The sequence below is a fragment of the Trachurus trachurus genome (assembly GCF_905171665.1).
Source record: "Trachurus trachurus genome assembly, chromosome: 22".
Taxonomy (NCBI): domain Eukaryota; kingdom Metazoa; phylum Chordata; class Actinopteri; order Carangiformes; family Carangidae; genus Trachurus; species Trachurus trachurus.
In genome coordinates this window covers 21,846,257-21,867,912 of record NC_139907.1, presented here as the reverse complement: position 1 = coordinate 21,867,912, position 21,656 = coordinate 21,846,257, and the positions used below count along the sequence as shown (strand labels likewise).

The window sequence follows — 21,656 nt, the reverse complement described above, 5'->3', positions numbered from 1 at the left end:
CTCTATCTATGCTGCATATTTGTGTTTCTTATTTTTCATAGGAACATACATGAGTCACACAACCCTTTGAAATCACATTTATTTGAAATATATTGTAAGTACGAATACTTCACAGGAAAAAAGAATCATAAATTACATGAAAACAAGTACTCTGCCCTAAAATGTGTCAAAATAAAATATATCAACACACTACTACAGTAGGCCTATATGAGACAACCACTCAAAGCAGGAGGCAGTTAGTAGCAGCAGTCTGATATATTTTACGAATGCCCATCACAATACACACTGTAAAATACAAGGAATATGATTCCATTGATATTGACAGAAAAAGATATAAGACAGACAAGTAGAAAAGACTTTATAAAATGTAAAATAAATGGTTTGCTATTATAGAAAATGCTTCTGTGCCTCTAATTGTATTGTCTTGCTGAGTTGCATAGTGACATCAGAGTTGTTTTCCTACAGTATGTGGGTGTTGTCTTAATGTCACACACCATATTCAGATGTGTTAATGTATTTTGTTGGTATTATTGTCTCAATCAGGCTTTTCCTCCATTTTGTAAAGTATTGCAATTCACAGTGGATTTCTTAACTTCTATTCTCATAGACTGAGTCTCAGCTCGTGACTCCATCTTCACCCCACCCGAGATCCCCAGGGATCCGAGAACAGCTTTTCCCGTCTTCAGGCTCTTGGACATTGGGATGCGGGTCAGCCCCGTGCGAGGTGGCTGGGCATCATGCCCAGTCTGACAATAGGGAGAGAGAGCACAGTTTGTCAGATAGGAATAAAGACAGTGGAGCACTTGAGTAAATAATGGAAAAGGGGCAAACCCCATTACAGGAAAAAAGAGAGAATTTCTAAGCAGTGTAAGCAATCATATGCATACAGGAACTGGCGTAAATAAAATATGTAAATATTTATCCATTCCTTTACTTCAAACCCAGTGGGTAAGCAACAGGCTAGGTTTCATTGTTCTGTTACTGGTACAAGGCTGTTTTGTGTCAGCCAGAAGGCACTGAGCCCTGCATGGCTGTTTATGAATGTAAACACTGCATAACAACTATAAATTACAGCATGACTGCAACAGGGTGGCAAAATGCCACATCATTAGGTCTACTGTTGTGAGGCCTGCCCATTGGGCCATTTCTGTCACGCTATCCATTTGATCCAAAGTTATTGGGGCCATTGAAAAACCAAAACAGTGTTGCACTCTCACCCATTTCTAGCAATAGAATTAGCTGTTATTTAACTGATTTTACCTGACAAAATATAACCTGTGCAATATGCACTGTATAATGTAAACCATTAATGCCCTCAAATTATACAAACAAAACATTTTCTGCAATAATATTTCTGTCTTTCACACATCCTTTTTTCAGTTTTTTTTTCATTGTAATGGAGGCAAAACTACACAAAACAAAGGAAAACATGTTCACTCTTATTGACAGAACCTCCAAGTAAAACTTACCATGGTTTGTGTTGGTCTGGAAGTGGTGGATGTAACAGGGGAAATGGTGATACTGCTCATCACTTTGCTCTGTGTACTCCTGGTGGCAGTTGTGGTGATTTGACGAGGGGAACGTAAAACTGTACCAGTTGACAAGGTCATCTCCTTGCTCTCCGTTACAGCAGCTACCGGCCTGACAACCATCTTCGGGTTGATGCTATTACCTAGATGAATATGGATCTTGTTATCTTCAGTTGTGGTGATAATGCTGGTGTTGTTGTGGCCTTTCCGTATAGGCACCGGGACCATCTGCTTCTCTGGGGTAACCTTGAACACAGCTCGGCCCATGGTCATCTCCTGTGGCTCCGGGGAGGCAGATGCTTCAGGCACTACAGCAGTGTTGACTGTCATAATAGAGACAGGGGACAAGGGCCTTCCTGAGGTAGTGGAGGAAGCTCGGCTGCTTTCTGGAGACTTGGCTCTTGATATAGCTGTGATGGTGACTGGAGACTTGGCTCTTTCAGGGCCCTGAGGTCCAGCAGTGGGCTTTCTCCTGGAGGTTGGGGCAGAATAGGTGGGAATGATCGTGATTCTGGATTTAGGTTGAGATGGGTTGGGGCTTAAGGGAGCTGAGCTAGAGAAAACATCCTCGGTAGTGGGGCTACTGATCTCTACTGTGGCCATGTTGTTTTGATGGTCTGGTGTGACTCGGATGTGTAGAGGCTGACCTTGCTTTGGAGACATGGACAGTTCAGAGGGCAAATGGTCTCCATTAATGTGCAGAGGCTTTTCAAGATTGGTCTCTTGGGGGACACTGTCCTTCTTTCTCATCCAGGGAATCCATGATTTCTTCATGCTTATGTCGCTGCCAGATGAAGGACAACGCTCAACAGCACCAGTCTTTTCTGTTGGCTTCCTCAGACATCTTTGTCTGATGTTGCTCATGATGTGATTTTCTTCTTGAACAGACTTCCTGATAAACACAGCTGGGGTATCCTCCTCTGCTGGTCCAGTGGATGATGCCTCTGTCTGCACCCCCGTGGATGTAACGGCAACATCCACCATTCTCCTCCCATTCAAGCTGGGCCTTAGTGCTCGACTGTGCCGCTTTGCCACCTCCAGCTCTTTGGTGAGATGGAAAACTTCAGTGCCCATGTTCTTTGCTTTCTCTTCCTCTTCCAAGAACCTCTGCTGTAGGAGAGAGTAGTCCACCTGCAGCTGAGAAAGCTGGTCTTCTTTGTGCATCAGTTCATGGATCTTCTCTTTCAGGGCCACCACATCAGCCTGCAGCTCCCTGGTTGTTGCCTCCTCTTTCTTGCATCGTTGTCGGAGGTCTTCTTCCTGACTTTCCTCCTCTCCTTTCTCAATAGCTTTGTTCCGTGCTATCTGATTCCTCATTTCCTCCACCTGCTGTGAAAGAATGTTGGCTTTGTCTTGTTCAGTCATGAACTTTTTCTCCAACATGTCGTACTGATCCTCTGTCTTGATCAAATCTCCCTCTACTACTTCAAGTTGTTTGAGACGGTTTTTCAGGCGCTCAATTTCAAAGGTCAGTTCATTAATTTTGTTGTCTTCTCTTCTTGCAGGGTCAGGCGTTCTTCCGAGTTCACATTTCACTGAATTCTTCACAGATATTTTTTCTGCCAGCTCAAACCCATCTAACCTCTTTTTCATTTGACTGACTTTAGAATTAAGGTCCTTTGATTTATCAATTTCACAAGCTAGTTTAGTGCTTAGCTCTCCCTTTTCTATGGTTAGAGTTTGTACTTTGGTTTCCATCTCCGATTTTAACTTCAGGAGCTTTTTGCTTTCTTCTATCAATTTTTCAGTCACTTCCATAACCTTACCCTGCTCAACCTTGACCATTGTAGTCAAATCCTCCTTTTTCTTCTCATCTGACTTCATTCTTTCCACCAGGGTCTTCCTTTCTTCCATCAAAGCAACTGTCAATGATTTCAGCTTACTCAAGTCATCCTTAAGACTCAGCTCTGACTTTTCCAACTTGAGTTCTGAGGACTCAAGTTCTTTCATTCGGATCCTCAGTGCTACGACTTCATCTGAGAGCTCTTTGGTCAGGCCCTTCTCTCTCTCTAAAGCAGTATGTAACTGTGCACACTCAGACTTGCTGACACTGAATGCACCCTCAAGTTTCTCTAATTCCATCATTCTTTTCTGGAGCTTCTCCACTTCCAGTCTGAGGTCTTTACTTTTACTGTCCTCCTCCTGCAGCCTTTTTCTTAGGTCCTTACACTGATGTTCAGTCTTGGTAATCTCCTCATCTTTTCCCTCCATCTCCAGCACCCGCTTTCGCAATTTCTCCAACTCAGCTATCAAGTTGGAGTTGCCACACTCCCCTTTGCCAATCTTCTCCCTGAGCTCCTGCAGTTCCTCCTCAGATTTCCTTAAGACCCTGTTGCTCTCCTCCAGTTCCTCCACTTTATGTGTGAGCCCCAAAAGTTTGGCATTCAGTTGACGGTTGTGGAGCTCCTGACTGGACAGCTTGGCACTCATATCCTCATGTTGTTGGGTGAGCTTGGCAGATCTCTCTTTCAGCTCAGCCTCCAGGCTCAGCACCCTGTGGCTATCGTCCTGAGCACGGTCCCTGGCTTCACTCAGTGCCTGCTCCCGCTGTTGCAGCTGCTGGCTAAGTTCCTGGACCCTCTGGCTCTGTTGGTCCATTTGCTCCAGGTGCTGCTGGCGCTCATTGACCAACATCAGGGCAAAGGACTTGAGCTTGACCAGTTCCTCTCGCACCTTGGACAGACGTTTAGAGTGCTCCTTCTCCTTTCTCACCTGGTAAGCTTTTTCGTTCTCAAGCAGTCTCTTCAGTCTAAAAAGTGAAGAGTAAAAACAAAGGCGAGGCATTAGTTCAGTGTTTCATTCATTTCAAAGTCAGTAACCTTGTATCTGTGTATCTGCATCTGCCATGCAAGTATTTGTCCTCCAGCATGTAATGTTTTATCCTTATTGATGTTTCAATTATAAGGTCTAAATGTTCCCCTTTTGGGAAGTTATCTCAAACACTGTAAAAAAAAAAAAAAAAACAAGTCAAAGATGAATCATCAAACATAGGCTACTTAAAGTATTTTTCACAGACCTTTACCACAAACAAGATTATATTTCTATGCTAAAACTTAGTTCAAAAATTAAAGCAGTATTTATCCAACACAATAATTGAATTTCATTTTTTTTTTACAACATACTGTGAAACACATGAAAGATCACACATATTTCTATTTAAAAGCAATAAGAACCACAGCTTTATCTAGCAAACATCTCCACTTAAACAACCAAACAGTATTTACACTCCTGTTGAGAACAAAAATTGTCCGTGAAAGTTTAACACCCCCTCACCAAGTGGTCTTCTTTTCTCCTAGCTTATTTCTATGCTGCTCATGCACATTCTCATCTCCGGCTCCAACAAAATGCATGCAAAGCAGACTGAATGCAAAGCTGCATCGCTCTCACAGGGACGGACTAATACAATATTCAACACTTTTGCATTGCAAAAGAAAGCAAATTAATGGGCACGAGCACAACAAGGAAGCTTGTGCATATTCCACTGCTCAAGCTACCTGAAAAGAGGCAAAATGAGCTTTGTTTAAAACATCCTTCATCACCTTAAATAAGGTTTGTTTAACGCCACAGAAAAAAACCCTAACCACTTAAAACTTACCCACTATAGATGCTTTACAAACAGGCACATTGACATTTCTGCCATTATATAAAATCCACTCAGAATGCACAAGAAGCAGCAGGGGCCTCCTTTTCCACAGATCTTCCACCGTCACATTCCAAGCATGTTATCAGGACAATGAAAGGTGAATAAATACAGTGGAGTACCACCGGACCTCTAGTGAGTGATGTCACCTCATCCATATAAGGCAGTAATGTGTGTATGAGAGAGTGTGTGCTGCTCTGCTCAGGACAGTGAAGGGGGTGGGACCCTTGCCACAGGAGGAGTGTTTTGGCTAAACTCACCCCAATTTTCATGCTTTCATAAAACATGGCATGTTTGAGGAAAAACAGCTAGTTTTTTATTCAGAAAGTTTTAGAAAGAAAGAATAGGTTTTTCTCAGACAAAATCAGGTTCAGTACAAGGTTGGTGCAAATTAAATTATATCTTAATATTCCACATTGCACAGGATATTGCCTCTGGAGACCGGAAGCCATAATCTCACTGGTACAGGAGACAGTAGAGAATGTCTGCTGCAGTTCCACTCGAGGGGAAACTGGACTTGAATGAGGTTCCCTGCAAGGTCTACATGTGATGAGCAAACCAGATATGGATGAGTTAAATGTCTCCCTTGGGGTGAAGAAGATCTGAATGTAACAATGATAATAGGTTATGAAGTGCTTGCTCAGACCCTTGCATATAGAGGTGTGTAATCCAGTTAAACAAACCACAATTTCCACAGCCCCAAATCTCTGAATATGAATTTGTTTTGAAATTATATTTAATCTCAGTTTGTACATAGCATTAAACATCTAACAATTATTCATGTTACCAGCAGCCTTCACTGCCAAGAAGGATCAGTATTCCTGGCTACTGTACAAAGGGGTCGACCAAATCAGCAGCTCTTAAAATTCATACTTACACAGTCGAATGTCGCTGACACCCTAGAAATTGGCACTCTAAAATTACTTTCATGCAAAGGTCAGAGTCATGATGTCAACACTGTTTGGCACAAGTGGTCAAGTTGTGGAAGAAATCTAGTCTTGCTTGGTTGTGCTCTGTTACTGGAGAGATACAGGTAACTATAGACAAATTGACTGTGTACATTATCCACTCCTTAGTGGTAAATACAAATTCTTGCCTTCAAGCTATGAATCTACATGTTCAAACACACGGGGGAAACAGTACAGGAAAAGGGACTAAGCAGAGACCAACCTTCATTAAGAAACATGGTATTACTTATGTATATTGAATGCATATAGTAATAATAGTTCATAGTTTTAACAGTGCGGCCTTTAAATGTTTGAATGAGGGTGTTCCTATAGGCTAGAACAAGAAGTGGAAATATTCCTTAAGCAAGTACACAGATGCAATCTATAAGCCAACATCCACAACTTTTTTTTTGAAAAACATTACATCCTATGTTTCCTGGGGAATGTGCTCAGAGGTACTGCAGCCCCTCTGTGTCAGGAGGCTGAGGACTGAAGCAGACATGAACTGCCAAAAAGCTGTCAAAACACCTAATGACCTCTCTTGACAGAGAAAAAGCATTAGAGAGAGAGAGAGTGATAACGTGCAGTATGGAAGAACGATATGGTGCTAACAGAGAGAAATCAGAAAGTAAATTGGAGGCAAACTCAGTGGATTTACACATCACTGTTTGCAAATTATCTGCTGACAGATCCTTGAATAATGTGTCGACTTTGAAATGACAAGAAAACATCATTTTAGTTTTTGATTTCAGGCCTGTATTTTTCTTTTCTGTGCGTGACTCTACATTGTTTAGAATTCCCTTCATGAATGGAGGCTGTTTCTTCTGTTAATCATTACAACATACCACCATGCCACTTAAATATTCTAACTTCTTGACATATAAATTGCCCTGCTGTCTGAGAGGGTGTTAATCGTTGATGGCTTCCAGTCTGAAACAGCTAATTCAGTGCCCATCCTTTGCATTCCTGCAGATGTTTGGCACAAAAACATTGGCTTTTCTCTCTTCACTCTCACCAGATGGCTGGGAGGAGATCACATTGATAAGGAGGGGATGATGACATGCTCACTTGAGAGACTAAATGTCAAAACAAACATGGCAGATTTGTGCGTGCTTCTGCGTAAGTGCTAATATTTTCGTGCAAATAGCTGTTTTCTCCACAGTGTGGTTTAGACACTGCTAATTTCTGTTTTTGTGACCTTCCATGGCTCTCAATCTGGGGTCACTGTAGGCCACTTTTATGTCATTCCACAGCAACAGAGCTGCAACAGAGCTGCTCTCTGCAGGTGCTGACAGATCAAGACCTTTACTCTTTCTGTGAGGTGGCTGTGGCAAGCACATGCATGAGCCAAGGAACCTGCTGGAAACTACCTGGCATTAGAAGAAGGAGGTCAACTTTCTCTATCAAGTGAGAGTAAAGTGCTAAGTTCATGAGCCAGACAATCTGTGCAATAGACTTCAAACTGAATCCTAAGGTGGCCTGTCCCCTATACATTTAAAAGTTATCTTGATCCCTTTCATATTTTTTCATTAGCCACACCCATGGCTCAGTTTAGAGGTAGCTGTGATAGCATAAGTTCAAAGCAGTACTACTGTATGTCGAAAAATAGTTTTCACAGAGCTGCTGGCCCAGATGTACTGTCACAGCTACTCTTGCTGTGATGGTAGAATGCACAAATGTGCATGTACGTCAAAGTGAAAACCAAAAATTTGACTTTTCATCTGGTCATCTCTGCTTGACTTCTCTGTGCTCATTCATGCAAACATTTGCCTCAGGATAGATGTGTTTTGAAGTAAAGTTTGGAAGATTGTCAGTCAAACCAAAACTTCAGTGCGACATAGTTTGTGCTCCACCCAACTTGTACACACAACTTAAACTCCTTCAGCAGCTTGGTTGAAATTATAATACAATTTACTCTGGGTATGTTATTGTTGCTGTATGCACACTGATTTACGATTGAAAACCACATTCTTTATTGAAAAGTTTTTAACCATGACAACCCTTTTTCCCCATCTCATAAGTAGATACAGAAGAGTAGATACAACACCCAGCTATAGTCTGCAGCTCATTTCCCAGCTCTCTCCCTGAGTGTGTGATGGCAGCTTGGCTGTCATGACTGTGATTTAGCTTCCATGGTCTGTTTCCTGTGTCCTGCAGTAAAAGGAATAGAAGTAGTGTATGCCTCCGCTGGGTCAGGGCTGCAAATGGACTGTTTGAAGTTTTGACAGTTCGTGAAATGCAGCATGTAAGTGGTTTCTAGTCTGCTTTACATTTGACCTGCCATATAATACAGGCCGTACATTACGCAAGCTCTCTCTTTTCTGGCTCTGCCGCACATGCTGTTAAGTCTGTTTGGCAAAGTACAAAATGCAAAGAGAACCACATATTAACTATACACTATCACAATCAGTGCGCACAATATCCACATCTCTCAGGGTTATTGTGTGAGAGTGGGCAGTGGGGTGTTATGAGAATTGCAACAAATGACATTCCCCAACAAGCAACAGCCAATTAAAGTCTTTCATCTGTGAGTACTTTGATTAGGGCCTCCTTTCTCATACAAATTCAGTGCACATCCAAATGGAGCTTGTTTGATCTCTGTGAGGCCCCCAACACACATGTGATGTAACCATCCCATCTCTCATGTTGGAGAGTGTGTGCTGCCCCTTTACTCTCTCCACACAGCCTCTCATGCCCTGTCTCCTCTTGACCAGCAAGTCAGGTCACGACCTCAGCAATGACTTCATTACACAGATGATGTCATGGGAGATTCGGTGCTCTGACATGCCCTTTATTCCTTTATTTCCTCCTCTTCCTCCACCCAGTGGCCTCCTCTCCTCCCCTCTCTGTCCCTGACCTCCCTCTTTCCCACAGCGAAGAGTGTGACCCCTTCCTCACCTACAGTTTCCACTCCGCCTCCCTTCTCTAATCCCCACGCTACGTACCTCTGCCTGTCAAAGGAAGGCATGTGAGGTTATCACTTCAGTAGCCACCTCCACCCCTCCACCCTCCTCTCTTCTCCCTCCATCCATGCTTCACCCGGCTGATGAGGCCATCTTTCACACATTCTCTGATGTCGCTGCATTCCTTCACTTTGCTGCTCCCTGGCTTTTCTCACTTTTTTTTTCACTGTGTACCTTTCACCCTGGTTTTATAAACCATGTTGGTCCTCTAATCCTTGTTTTTACTGTCCCTCCTCTCCCTCACCACACTTCTCCTCCCCCACTGCCTTCACCTGCCTGCTTGCAAGCAAATTTTCCATATGCAAAACACATTCTGTTTGTATTAGTTAAGCAAACAAGGCTATGCTATCAATTACAGGGCACCACGTAAAGGTCTGTTTTCCACTCCATATATTTACAATTCATCAATCCACAATCATGTATTTTAATGTATATTGATGTGTGACCTTCTTATAATATTCATCTTTCACATATTAAAATAATAGCAGAATAATCTATGCGGCCATACAAAAAAATTGCTGACGTTTTGGATTTTATTGAAATTAATTCAGGTGGAGGGTGTCATTGTCTTAAACACATAGAAGACGGTTCTTAGCATCAGCTCTTCTTGTCTCCTCCTCACCTCTCTCTCTCCTGCTCCAACAGGTTGGTGAAGTCATCACTCTTGTTCATGTAGTCCACATGTTTACGTTTCTCTGTGTCCAGCTCATGGACGGTGTGCCGATGGCACTTCTCAGCGAGCAGCAACTGACCCAGCATCCGTCGATACGTGTCTTTGTGCTTTTCTTGCAGTCGCTCCAGCTGAGAAGAGGCCAAAGACACACAGTCACAGCCACATAGGGAAGCTTGCAAACACATGCAGGCACCGCAACACATAAACAGCTGGATTTCATTTGCTGTGGTTTAATAGGACAATATATAAAACTATTACAAGTGCTGTAAAAGAAGAACCTTTCTTATTTTTTCACAGTTTGCATGCTTTACTTTCTACTTTTTTTCAATTATAAGAGTAATGCAGTCTCATATTTTTATAATACAACAAAAGCATTGTAAGTCAAACATTACTTTCTCTAATGTTTCTCTCTGACATTAAGATGTGGTTCATCTTTTGTGGTTTTACATGGTGTCATAATTCAAGTGCCAAAAACCCACAGATAAAAATGAAACTTTCATCATCCTTATAAGAGTTGGAGTTCATTAGAAATGAATTTGCCAACTGACCTCAGCCATAGGCTTTTGGTAGACGCTATGGTTGTGCGGCTCAGAGCCAGTGATGAAGCCATCCCTCTGCAAAGCCTGGAGGGCCGATGTGGGGACCGCAGAGCCATACCGTGATTCAAGGGCCTCTGGGACAGTCTGTTTGCACTTTAGCATGCTGATAACATCCTCTCTGGCCTGAAATCACACATACACACATATGAGGATATATAAGTGATATAGCATTTTAACTGTTTGAAAAGAATGGCTTCCACATTTCTTCAAAATAGTTGCTTACTGAACACATGATACATTCGCTTGCATATGCTGGCACATTCAGGTGCCATTTTCAACCACAAGATAGAGCTATTGTGCAAAAATTGCCGTGTAGCTCAATTCAAAGCACACACAGACACTTTCCATTCAAACAGACTTTGCATTCATCCACAATGCATTTCACAAGCATGTTTTTGAACCCTCATTATTGCATTTAACCCACTTATTACAGCAGCTCAAAGGTCTAAGGAATATAGGAAAACATCCAACCCACCTGAACCTCTCCTTCCATGACGCCCAGAAGTTTCAGCAGATCCTCTTTGGACAGATCCATGATGTCTCTCCTTTTGTCTCCAGCTTCAGGGGAATCCAACAGTAGCTTCTCTTTGTCAGTAAGTGTCACCTCGACCTCCACTTTTTCCTCATCCTCATTCTGCTGAACTTTGGCCTTGAGGCTCTTCACAGGCAAACCCACTTCCTGTTCTTGGCTGATGTCGTGGTCGTCCTGGGGAACCCCAAGCACCACACTGGCTGGGCTCTCCACCCTGCTGCTTTTGGACCTCATCGTCTAACTGTACCAAGGACACAGGAGACAAAGGGGTTTTTACATTACTGTTCATGAACAAACAGCTTAAGCGTCACTTGAAATTGTGTCTTATTTATCTTTGTTGACTGTTTGAATAGCTGTTGACTGTAGTATTTCAGGTTCTGTTGGTGCATGACAGTTTACAGAAAGATTAATGGTTTTGGCCATGACAACCTTTCTTCATATCATAACTCCCCTTGGACAGCCTTACTGACCCACTTCTGTCCAATAAACCAACATAAACACAAACATATTCTACACATATAGGTTTACAACTGGTGATACTGCCCAATGTAACAATCCTAATGTGGAATACATATCCATAATTACTCAGCACTCTGTGTTTGTGTGTTGCATGGTGCCTTATATTAATTCCTGACACTTCCCATTTTCTCACAAGGGTTGTGTATCTCGTGCTGAGTGTTGATGGTCTGGAAGCACATTTGTGGCACCCCTGGGTGCTCTAGCCTTTACTGCTGACATTAAAAATCTCAGACAAACATTTTATCCAGACCTTGAAAATAAATCCGTTGATGACAGACTTTAAATTCAATTCTACCACATTACTCACTTTTAACAACACTGTTGAGGTGGTCTGTAGCATGCTGTACACTTGATTACTTAAACAGTGAGCTGGAAGAACAACATTGAGAATGTACAAACAGGCCATACATGTTCACAGCCCTATCAGATGGGTTTCACTACACCATGTTTCGTATTTCACATGTGTATGCTAAAATTGAATTTTTTTTTAATTATTTTTCAATTTATTTCAATTCAATTTATATATTCAATTCAATTTCTTTACCAGTTTCACTCTCACTCAGTCACTTTTAGCTTACTATTTCTATTTCCAAATAACAGAAATAGTTGCCTATAAGCTAACATAGCTTTGCTAACTTTTTCTGACTTGAAGCTAACTCTGTCAAGTGTTTTTCCACAGTTCTTTTTATTTGAACTGCAGATTAGGCTACTTTTAACTATTTTACTATTTTAAATGTATGTCCAGTACTTAAACTATCTACTAAAATTGTGTATCCATTATGTCTATAGGAACAGATAGCTACATTGTCCACATGTAGCCCCAACAAAAACCTCATGTCCCTGAGCCTTAGTAGAGAATTACTATCATTTAGTGTACGTGTTTAAGCTCCATCACGACAACCTTGAGACATTGCACAAGTAATTCCTTGTGATCAATTTCAGATATGACATCAACCGTGCTTTTAATTACAAACAGAGAAACGCCCACCCGCCCCTAAAATCCCCTCCATAGCACCCTGTTGATGTCATAGCATCCTCACATCTGAATCACGCATTGAGACATCCTGAGCAAGTTCACGAAAAAGTACAGTGGTATAGAGACTGCAATCTGAAAGACAAAGTGGAACATTCACAATAATTTGAATCAGTAGATCAATACTAAACGTGAAGTTGCTGTTACAGACTGTTAGACAACAGAAAACACTTTCTATATGTCGAGCGGTGTGAAAGCAGGTCCATCAAAGGTTTCTGTTGACATGTAGAAAAATGTTTGTCCTCTTCTGTAATAGCCGTCAGCAAAGTTAAGATTGCACTGAATTCTAATGATGCTTGAAACCAGTCTCTTTGAATCCCACCTGTTTCCAGGGGGAAAAAAAGACCCAAGCACATTAGAGAGAGGGGTGCAAAGATAACACAGACTGCATCTCCCAGTTCAAACAGAAAAAGAGTAAAATCTGACAAACCAACACATTAAGTACATTCCTTATCTTAGTTCTGGGAGTTCAGTGAGTGCACGTTGGCTCCAGGGATATGTGGTTTAACTGGAGATTAATTGCAGTGCCTTCTTTCCTGTTCATAACTATTAGTTTCAGCTGTGGGTCCAGGATCACTGACTCAAATGTCATAGTACAGCAGCACAAACAAGCGCTTACAATGTTGGTGCCACCATTCAATCAGTGCCAGTGTGTACATATGACACCCAAGGATTTGAGGGCATTAAGAAGGGCACCACCAGGGCATGAGAGTCATGAAACATCGAAACATGTGCAGCGCTCCAAATGACTTGGGCAGAGTAGTGCTGACCAAATGGTTGACACTGTGCTAGGCACTCTACAGTTTATTTTTAATTTCTGGGTTGATGCCATGAAAGTCCAGAGATTCTACTGTAACAGCTTGCCTCATTTTCAGTGTCACTCAGGTCGAGCAGGGCAAGCTGGAGAGAGTGTGTGTGTTTGTAGTTATAGCTGGGAGGTGTACATCTAAAATAAGATGTATTATTAGAAACTGACCCTCAAATGTTTTAAATAGACGTATATACAAAGTTTTTTTTTTATTATTAATTGCAGAGGGTCTGAACCTCTGGCAAAATACACTTTCACTGTTGCATGTCCACTGCCAAAACCCTAAAAAGTGCATAAATTGATGGATGTCTCCCTGACCTGAGCAATTCAGTTTTTTCCATCAACACACTTGCTTCCTATTTGGCCCTAACAATTACATTTCTCAATTGAACAGACGCATCATTCATTTGGAGTCGTGTTTATGTTCAGCTAATAAAGTCTTAGTCACTTTCCTCTTGGCTGTTTAATGGTTTAATGGGGGAAATGTCTGGCTCTTTAGCAGCTAAATGCTCCACCATGTCCACTAGGTAGTTGCAAACTGTTTCTGTGTTATTTTGGCAGGTGGCACACAGACGTGTTTGGAGCTTTATCGCTGAAAACAGTTGCTTATTGTCAATAAAAACAAAGTATGTAGGCAGAAAAAAAAAACAATAAGCTGAAACACTCTGAGGGAGAGTTGGGTGATAATTCTGTGGCTTTGTTAGACATTACACAGTCATTTGAGCTATTCTTATAAACATTTTCATAGCTGAGTTAAATCTCATCAAAAGGACTCAACTAGACAACTCCCAGAGTTTCCAAGTTGCACATATTGGTAACATTTGATACGAAACATTTCCCAGACAGCTATAAAAGATAGTAGTAATCACTCCAATTTCATGGGCCATATTGTTGACAAGATTTGGTTTGACAAGACTTAGTCATCAAAGTCTGTCTGTCATCAAAGGCTATTGATAAGAGGTCTTCGTCATCACTGTCTTTGCTGTTTGATCCACCTTGACCGGTCACTGCAGTCTTGATTGTGGTGAATTCTCCACAGCAACAAATGGGGATTCCTCAGACACGTGCCCTGGATTCCAGTCTGGCATGCAACATTCCCAGTTGTCTTTATGGAAAATAAAGGAGCTCTGGCAGACAATAAGTCTTTACGCATAGGTCTGCGCCAACCCGCCACAATGCCCACACACACGCATGGCATCTAAACTATCAATACAATGTCTCTGATGGCCAGGCGTCTAATACCTTGATGCTTTCTAATGCGAAAGGGTGGCCTAATACCCAGTGAGACCACAGTCAAGGCCTGAGCCTAAATTTAAAACAGGAACCTAAATCTATCCGAGGGTTTGGGCCAGTCCAGTTGTCACATCACATATATGAGTATTTTTAGGCCCGCACCAAAACACGTGCCTCCATTCCAAAGTAAAAAATGTTGTCATTGGTCAGCAGTAACATGTGCCAGACAGACTTCATATTATCATCATGAGATACACTACTTAAGAGTTTAAACAATTTGCTGATTAATTGATTAGTTAATAAACAGAAGATTAATAAACAGCTATTTTATTATCATGATAGTTTCAGTTTGATAAGTAAAAATGGCAAATATTGATGGATTCAGCTTTTCAAATACTGATTTGCTGTTTATTTACATTAGGTCAATGTCTTTGAGCTTTGAACTACAGTGTCTTACCACCAGGCTGGCATTTATCACTCAATCTTTTACATCTCATAACTAAATGACTAGTGGATTACTCAAATTAAAATATATTAGTGACAATCTGGTGGGTTTTGTGATACAAGTTACATACAAGTCAGTACTTAAATGTCCTGAAAGATGGATTGATGTAAACAGCCTACGAAACATTTTCAAAATTATTGTATATAAAGTAAATTTTAAAAAATTAATTAAAAAATTGATTTAAAAAACAGACAGAACAGACTGTTCTCATGATGAGGTGTGGTAGTTCCAGTCCATGTCTGTGATGTTAATATAGAGAGAAAAAGTGAGGAAGGGGAGAGGTCAGGAGATAAAAGGCTGGCATGTAGCCAAATTAATTTGCCAGAGATGAGGGATGAGAGCAGCACCTGCAAATAATGCAGTAATGTGTTATAGGAAAAATGATTAGTTTGATTCAGTGAGTTTTGACATATTCACACCACAAAGCCTGTGTGACCAAACAAGGAGTTAGAAATGTTCTTTGCATGTGAGGCTCCCGCCAGAGGACACTGATAAAATGCAGTACGCTCGAGAAGCTCTTCCGTCCTTACAAGAAAAACATACAAGGCCGCCAAAATATGTGAATTTCAATCAAAACTGTAGCTGTGGATGAGATTCAAAGCTATAAGACAATCCATCTGATATTGAAAGTTTTGTGTGCACCTATTTCTCATGCGAGGGCACAAAGCTGCAGCCTGTTCCAGGATTTTGATGGACAGCACATTCCTCCCTAGACGGCCAGTGACTTCTGGGGTCAGATTTTTACGTAACAGCCATGTTCTAGGAAAATAAAGGCGAAGTTAGTACAGAGGAATGAGAAGCTTCTTCTGTTATACTGACTCAGACATGAAGTCATTCCCTAAGGATTTCAATTTTCGGGGTTTTACTAAATTGATATCTCAAAGGGTCATCATGGACAAAACACAAGCATTTACAGCTTGTCTTACTTTAATGGTGGCTTCTATAAATACATCACAGCGACAATAATTTTAACGTTGACCTGCCATATACTGGAGCAAAATGTCAGCATAGGTTGTGGGTTTCATCTTGTAGTATTCTCCTGATGTCACATCAACCTGATCCTCTCACTGGAGCCTACAGTAGCTGCAGCAGTTAAGGTTTCACTAATGAGCAAACTAAGAGGAATGCCTGAACTTCTTTACATGTTACTGCTCATATTAATTACTTAACTTGCTGTAAGGACAGACAGACACACTCGTTGCTTCATGAAGGTATACTTCCTCAATCAGTAACTTATAAATTATGACATAGTTTTGCTTGTTGTGCTGGTGGCAGTTTGTTAAATATTGACTTGGAATCTTTGATGAACTCGAATAATCCCTGACGTAAATCCACGAGGGCCATTGCAAATCTTAACAAGTTGAAACAAGCTCAAACTTGGGTCATGCATTATAAAAATGAGAGTTTGTGTGTGGGAGGCTTTGATGCATATTTCATCCAGACACACAACATGCAATCCTCATTGTTCTTAGTGGGCCATTGAGTCACAAAGCATATGGATTGCTGCAGCTGCTGGAATACATGACTCACCTCCATCTGTCATAATTAGTGTAATAGACAGTACATAATGGGAAACATGAACGCATCCATTATTTTTGAAGAGTTAAACGTAATAAGTTGTAGCCTCCATGCACACTGGGAGTAGTTTCCATAGCAACAACATCTATTGGGAGAGTCCATAAACCAAGACTGACTTATGAAGATTCTTCTAGGCACGACTGGCTATCATCTTCACAGAGTGGCGATCAAGGAGAGATCAAGTTCTGGTGGTTCTATGAATAGAAACAGCAAGACAACATATGGATGAAGCAGCCTGAGATATTGCCCAATGTCATCAGCTGTTTATCTGAACTTTTCCCCTAAATTCCTGGATCAGAATTCCACAGACTGAACTTCATCAATTTGCTAAAGATCATAACGTTCCCTCACATTAAGACTCAAGCTTTTATTGTGACTGTCATTGTTGGCTCTTGTTGCCTTGTGAATGAAGCTCTTTTTATTACAACAGTGTTTTCATTGAAAAGGCCTATTGACTTGATCACATCTATAGTGTTAGTAGTTTTGAATTTGTTTTGGTGACTGTATCAGATCCATTTACAGTAATTACACTTTCAGGGGACAGAAGAGAAGACATTTTTGTCTCTGCAATGCTAACATCATTGCACAGATAATATCATTATGACACAAACACATCTTTACAGTAATATTAACATCACTGAGCACAAGATCACTAATGACTAATAACTATTACTTATCACTTCACAGCGCCAAAATACACTGGACGGTTCTGCCTCACTGCTCTCATTAACTCATTTCCAGGATCAGGCAGCTGTTGCAAGTGTGGCATTGTTGTGGCATATGGCTTTGTTAATGCTAGTGTTAATTCGTCAGTTGGTTGTCCCACTGAACTGACATATCTCAATCTCAACTATGATTCAATGGACTCCTTCTGATGCCACAGTAAGTTTGACACTGGTTTTAGTGAAATATTTCAACAGTGCATATGCCAGTAAATTTAGTTCATTCATATTCCTTATGATTAATTTAAATACTTATGGTGATCCCTTTTTCCCCATGTTTCATTTTAAATCCTTTGGTTTCCAAGGTAAACTGGTTAGCTGGCATATTAACTTCAGTGACATTTTAAGGTTGAAATATGTTCCGCTTGTTGTGGACACCATAGCAGCATGACATTTGAAGTAGCTGTTGGTCATCTAGTAAACACAACACATTCTGGAGAGCTTGAATGATAATGGATGAGCTCACTGCCCTATTCCAGGTCTTATCCACCACTGACCATTTAAGACTTGGAGGTGAAGGCTTGCATTGTGTTGTATCATGACTATGTTCTTTTGTCAGTTGTTTACCATTTTCATACAGATAACTGTTTTGATGCTGGTGAGTCAAGAATAGAGCGAGGAAAATCATTGGGGGAGTTAAAGAACTCTGTCACCAACAGTTGTGTGAAATTACAGTGTGGTTTTCAATCCTCAACACAAAGTCACCACCACAGAGAACAATAATCCTTATCTCTGTGTTTTCGGTAAATACACACTGGCTCATTTTCTCCACATCACTGGACAGATGAGGTGTCTGGGTAGCTGTCACCATCACATACCAGTCACCGGGGAGAGTCAAGATTACATCACTTCCCCCAGGAACAAAACATGGAGTGAAGAGAAGAAGAGAGGGTGAGAATATGATTCAGCTCAACTAATATTTCCCGTCTGTGGAATCTCAAATGTCTGTTACATCGAACCAAAAAAAAGCTTTCCTGTTTAGACAGATACCAGACACACACTGTACATGGAACATACTTGTTAGCCTAATGAGCTCTGATGAACCCGACACACTCGTGATATTCCTTCTGTATATGAACTTCCCGAATGACCTCACCACTTCTAATATTATTTCACGTCATGTGCCAATTAACAACCAGTCTACTGTTTATAGAAAGTCCATGTTGCCATCTTGCATGCGACATATCGGATGATCTTGAGAAGATCTTGGGTTGCTATGGATTTTGACCACTTATTTTTAAACCCATCAAGCATGAGTTATAAGAGCCACTGTTCTGTGCAACATCCAAATGTGTCTAAACTGCATTTTTGGAATTCAAGACCAGAGGCCCGTATACGACTGGAGCTGTGCATATGTCACTGACAGCTGTTGTTGAGGCCCACCAGACGTATGGGGAGGACAGCAATGAGCTTCACCTCCCAACTATATTGTGTTACTGTGCATGTGCATAGACTTCTCAAATTGAATAGTTTATATTCACTCAGAGCAGGGACAGGGACACATTTGTATAGGAAAGGAATGGGATCACAGATTGATCTGCGACTGCATGTCAAAGTAATGAAAAGCTCTGGGTTTCAAACAAGTATGTTGTCCTCTTCAATGCGTAGCTAAGCTAATTCTTAGAAGATGATATATCTATCTATATTGCTTTTTTTTTTCTTTAAATTATTCAATTGATAACTTAACATGGTGCACTTGTCTCAAGCAGTTCATACAGTACGTCACTTCTTAGGCAGGGTTAAATATAATAATCAAGTCTCTATGCTGTACTGTCAGTTGAATATTGGCACCAACACATCTCATGGCATGGAGATAATGCTACACTTCACAGCTTAGCTATGCATGAGCGTGAGCAACAAGTCAAGTGACACAGGCCTACAGTAATGTGATGAGGTAAACCAGTGACACATTTAGTGCATCTCAGATCAATGCTGCTCTGGCAAACACCCAAGCTCAACCGGCTTCGGTTTTAGTTTAAACAGGGCCAACAAAATTGATTTACAGTACAACTGCTTCACTTACAGGATGAGTCTGATAACTGCACTGCCAGCATTCACATATCTGTCCTTTTTTCAAGTGGCTATTTGGCTGACTGAGCCCCATGCAGAGACCTTCCAGGGCATGTGCCGAGTGAGAGGGAGACAGAGGATGTGCTTATAGATAAAGCTGGAACATGCACAAAAATGTTAATGAGCAATATCTCTGCAGCAGTTCTCTTTGTCTTGTTTCAGTGGTGATATCACTGAGTGCACAGAGGCCACATCAGCTGGACAGGGGGAAGGAGGCAGGGAGAGGGAAGGGTGAGGTTGCACAGAGCCCCTGGACACTGACAGCAGCCTGAGCCACACCTGCTCTAGATTCCCCCACTGCGAGTGAGATACATTTCATATTTTCTTTTCTCTCTGCTAAGGAAAGGTGATGGACGCCTTGACAAATGGACGGCGGCTAGCTGGAGCCTTGTGTCTCCTCCAAAAGGCCTATGACTTCATGCGGATGAAATGGAATTCATTTTGGCGTCATTACAATCCATAAATATTCAGGATGAAAGATGTCATCCTGCGGCAGCTTATGAATGCCTCCTAAGGTTCTTAATGTTAAGCTGTGGTATGTGTATTTGCACTTTGTGTACTGTATTTGGCGTGTGTCTGTGTGTGCAGTGAGTTCAGCAGTGAGAGCCATATAGTGGTGGTTGGACTTGGCAGATGTGGAAGAAGTTGAGGGCAAAGGTTACAAGTGTGTGTGTGTGTGTGTGTGTGTGTGTGTGTGTGTGTGTGTGTGTGTGTGTGTGTGTGTGTGTGTGTGTGTGTGTGTGTGTGTGTGTGTGTGTGTGTGTGTGTGTGCATATTGCCAAGCATGATCTGACGTATAAGCTGAAAAACTCCTCTTTTCCCTACATACTTAACATCAGCCTGCGTTGTCTGGAGACGCTGTGGGCTTCTTCTCTTCCCACATGCAAAGCAAGAAAGCCTTCAGACTAAATGGTCTTATTCATACAGCAACATAACATGTGATTCACTGAGAAAGGTTTGATTCATGCCTCTCTCTTTTATGTATGCATTATCACTATGCCAAATCTGTAGTGCCATTAACAGCCCTAAAAGTAGTCCCTTGTCTTCTCATGGGTGTGTAATAAATGCATACTGTAGTTTGAATGTATAAAAAGTGAACACTGAATAAATTACAGGTTCAGGAAAGAGCTGTTTCATTCATATGGCTCAGACGGCTCGAACTAAAGCCAAGAGGTTGGATTTCTTTCAACCGGTGCTCTTTATTGGCTCCATAAAACTGATGACAGTTCAGCAGCGGCACCTGTACCTGAGCTTTTTTCTGTATTTCAGTCTGAGAGCAGAACAGCTCATAGGTCCTGCTTTGCCAGGAGCACATGTCTGTGAGCTGTTTCCCACACAAGGGTAAGAGAACAGAGGAAACTTAGGAGAAGCTGACCTACCTGCTGTAGTGTTGTCCCCAGGTTTGATCAATTAGAAGTCACACCAAGTAATCCAAGAAAAGGGGGAGTGAAGTATCCACTAATATCCTCTGGCTTGTGTGGTCCACTTGTGGTGTCTGCTACTGAGTGGTGCCAAGAGCCATCTCAAGCTCTGCTCTCTCTCCCTTTCTCTCTCTCTCTCTCTCTCCCTCCTCCCAGTTCTTCAGGTCAGGCAGGGAATGGTAGAGAGCACTGTCAGAGCACTGTAACTTCCTCTCTCTCTCTCCCTCCCTCCCTCTTTTACTCCCACAGCCTATCCAGTTTTGCTCTGCATAGCACTCCAGAAACACACCTCTCATTTTCTTTCCCTCCAGTCCTTTCCAAAAGTCAGTTGAAGAGTGTGTGAGAATAAAAGGCAGAAGGGGGGTGAAGGAGGTAGGCAGGCACTATTCTACTCCCTCTCAGCGGTTGAAAGGGGCCGTTGCCCGGTGAGGAGAAAGGCAGAGGTGTGGTGTGATGTCCTTTGTCACAGGGCCAGATCTTTTCACATAGCGGCATCCTCCATTGTCCGTCTCTGCTCTTTTTGAACAGACTCACAGAGACTAAAAGTATAGCTCTATATTTAACTCACCCACTCTTGCCAACAAGGTTGCTGTTAGCAGCTGAGGCTAGCTGAATGCTAGATGTTTTTGGCTGGTTTAGCTGGAGGGCTAATTCTCCTCGCTGACCCTTGGTGACAGCTGAACCCCACCATGCCATTCTCTCATGCTGGGAAAGTCCGGTGACAGCAGCCACCCAAGCCCTACCAGTGGTCCAAGGAACCAACAATTGCTGACTTGGGAGGGCTGAGTGTGGCCAAACTCTCTGAGGACTCTGGAAGCTACACTGCCTTTCTGGCCCGCCTGCTTGTAGAAAACAATCTAAATTAGGCCACAAAGTTAAATCTG

At 41.8% G+C, this 21,656-nt stretch overlaps 1 protein-coding gene across 2 annotated transcripts; it reads right to left on the bottom strand.

Moving 5' to 3' along the window:
* Positions 1-159: 159 nt before the first annotated feature.
* Positions 160-20,867, bottom strand: LOC311005314 (filamin-A-interacting protein 1-like). Of its 2 annotated transcripts, none has more exons than XM_083997693.1 (6): positions 20,731-20,867; positions 10,827-11,124; positions 10,301-10,474; positions 9,702-9,880; positions 1,470-4,278; positions 160-746 (listed from the first exon to the last, which is right to left on the bottom strand). In XM_083997693.1, the coding sequence occupies exons 2-6, from the start codon at positions 11,115-11,117 to the stop codon at positions 540-542; spliced, it is 3,660 nt and encodes a 1,219-aa protein (XP_083853819.1). In that variant the 5' UTR covers positions 11,118-11,124; positions 20,731-20,867; the 3' UTR covers positions 160-539. The 2 variants fall into 2 exon arrangements, with proteins under 2 accessions (XP_083853819.1, XP_083853820.1); XM_083997694.1 differs by lacking the exon at positions 20,731-20,867 and adding an exon at positions 15,624-15,691.
* Positions 20,868-21,656: the final 789 nt, after the last annotated feature.